This window comes from Solea solea, chromosome 3, assembly GCF_958295425.1.
Source record: "Solea solea chromosome 3, fSolSol10.1, whole genome shotgun sequence".
In the NCBI taxonomy this organism is placed as follows: domain Eukaryota; kingdom Metazoa; phylum Chordata; class Actinopteri; order Pleuronectiformes; family Soleidae; genus Solea; species Solea solea.
In genome coordinates this window covers 3,188,164-3,190,310 of record NC_081136.1, presented here as the reverse complement: position 1 = coordinate 3,190,310, position 2,147 = coordinate 3,188,164, and the positions used below count along the sequence as shown (strand labels likewise).

The 2,147-nt window shown below is 39.6% G+C and overlaps 1 protein-coding gene across 1 annotated transcript in view; it reads left to right on the top strand.

Moving 5' to 3' along the window:
• LOC131457251 (zinc finger protein 14-like) overlaps window positions 1-658 on the top strand; it is a 6,626-nt gene extending 5,968 nt beyond the window's left edge. Inside the window, exon 7 of the mRNA XM_058626176.1 lies at window positions 1-658. This exon is cut by the window's left edge and continues 2,092 nt beyond it. Coding sequence (XP_058482159.1) covers window positions 1-508 — 508 coding nt within the window. The 3' untranslated portion in view covers window positions 509-658.
• The last annotated feature ends 1,489 nt before the right edge of the window (window positions 659-2,147 follow it).

Genomic DNA, 2,147 nt, shown 5'->3' with positions numbered 1-2,147 from the left:
GCTGCAGCTCCAGAACCACATTGAGCAAGTCCACATGGGCCTACGGTATCCGTGCAACACCTGCGGGAAGCAGTTCATGAAAGAGACGTCCCTGAAGAGGCACGAGCTCATCCACACGGGCGAGAGGCCGCACCAGTGCACGGAGTGCGGCAAGACCTTCCTGACTGCCAATGAGCTCCGGCTGCACAACCGCTACCACACCGGGGAGCGCCCGTACAAGTGCGAGGTGTGCAGCAAAGCCTTCATCCAGTCGGGTTACTTGAAGTCGCACATGCGTATCCACACGGGAGAGAAGCCATTTAAATGCGACGTGTGCAACAAAGGCTTCCGCTTGTCGTATCACATGAAGAAACACCAGCGGACTCACACCGGGAAGCCAAAGAGCCACGTGTGCGACGAGTGCGGGATCGCGTTCCCCCAGAAGAAATCACTCTGGGAACATTCGCTCACTCATAACGTGAAAATAGAACCTTCTTTCGCCGAGGAAGTGAAGATAGACTTTCAGTAGAGAGACGTTTGTTGTCTTATGAACAACATGAAACTTATTTTCTTACTTCCTTCCTTTATTATTTTCCCCCTTGCGTTGATTCACATGTTGTGTTTAAGGAAGGTTAGTTACGCTCACACTCCTACATGAAATAAATCGTTAAATGTGGAACACGTGCTTCTGTCATTTATGCGTAAAAAGATCATGTATCATGTAATACGTCTAATTTGAACCTAATATTTTTAAAAACATCACTGGGGTCTTTGGGTAAATTATGATAAGGTGGAAGAAATTCATATGTTTTATGTAATTTTTATTGAAATTATTGATCATTTTTGGTCTGCCAATGTCTGATATTGTTTGATAAACCCAAACACTTTTTAACTTACGTTCATGCCTAATAGTGAGCGACGGTATTTCCAGCACACCATAAAATATAGAATAAAAAAGTAAAATAAAATATAATATCAAAATGAACTATACATATGATGGATGTATGTATGTATGTATATGTATATGTATATGTATGTATATGTATATATATATATATATGTATGTATATATATATATATGTATGTATGTATGTATATATGTATGTATGTATGTATATATATATATGTATGTATGTATATATATGTATGTATGTATATATATATGTATGTATGTATATATATGTATGTCTGTATATATATATATGTATGTATGTATGTATATATATATGTATGTATATATATGTATGTATGTATATATATATATATATATATATGTATGTATGTATATATATATATGTATGTATGTGTATATATATATATATATATATGTATGTATATATATATATATATATACGGCCCATCTGATGAGTTTTAACCCTAACCACAGACTGATAGAACATCCACAGGAGCTTCTTGCTGATGTTAAGCGATTGTAGCCTCCTCAGAAAGTACAACCGGCTCTTAGCCTTCTTGTGCCAATTTTAATACATTTAATGGAATTTATCAGACTCTGAGCAGGTCTGATTTCGGAAGCTAAGCCGGTTCGGGTCGGTTAGTCCAAGCGGTTGGTGCATTGGTTAGCACTCTTGCCTTTGCAGCAACAAAACTCGGGTTCGCGACCAGCTCAGGAACAAGGTCCTTTCTGCATATTCTCCCCATCTGTGCGTCGGTTTTCTCCGGTTTCCTCCCACAGTCCAAAGACGTGCAGATTTGGGGATCAGATCAATTGGACACTCTTAATTGTCTTTATGTGTGAGAGTGGATGGTTGTTTGTCTCTATGTGTCCCTGCTTTGGACTGCCGAACTATCCAGAGTGTACCCTACCTATTGCCCCATGTCAGCTGTGACACTCATATGGAGGATAAAGCGGTAGAAGATGGATGTATGGATAGAATCAGTCAGTAAAACCCAATACAGCATACAGAAAACCTGTCACTCTGGATGTCAGTGTCGTTGTTTAACCACTAGATGGCAGTGTAGCAATAATAATCAGGAGTGGCGAGGCTCGGCAGCTGTATTTCAGAGGAAGCTGAGCTGTCAGTGTTGCCCCCTGCTGCCTCAGCTGCTACAGGAGGATTTTGAACTTTAATACCCAAATAATCAACATGTAATCACAAGGTTTTTTTGTTTTGTTTTTTTCACGTCAAGCAACACGCATTTCCCAACAG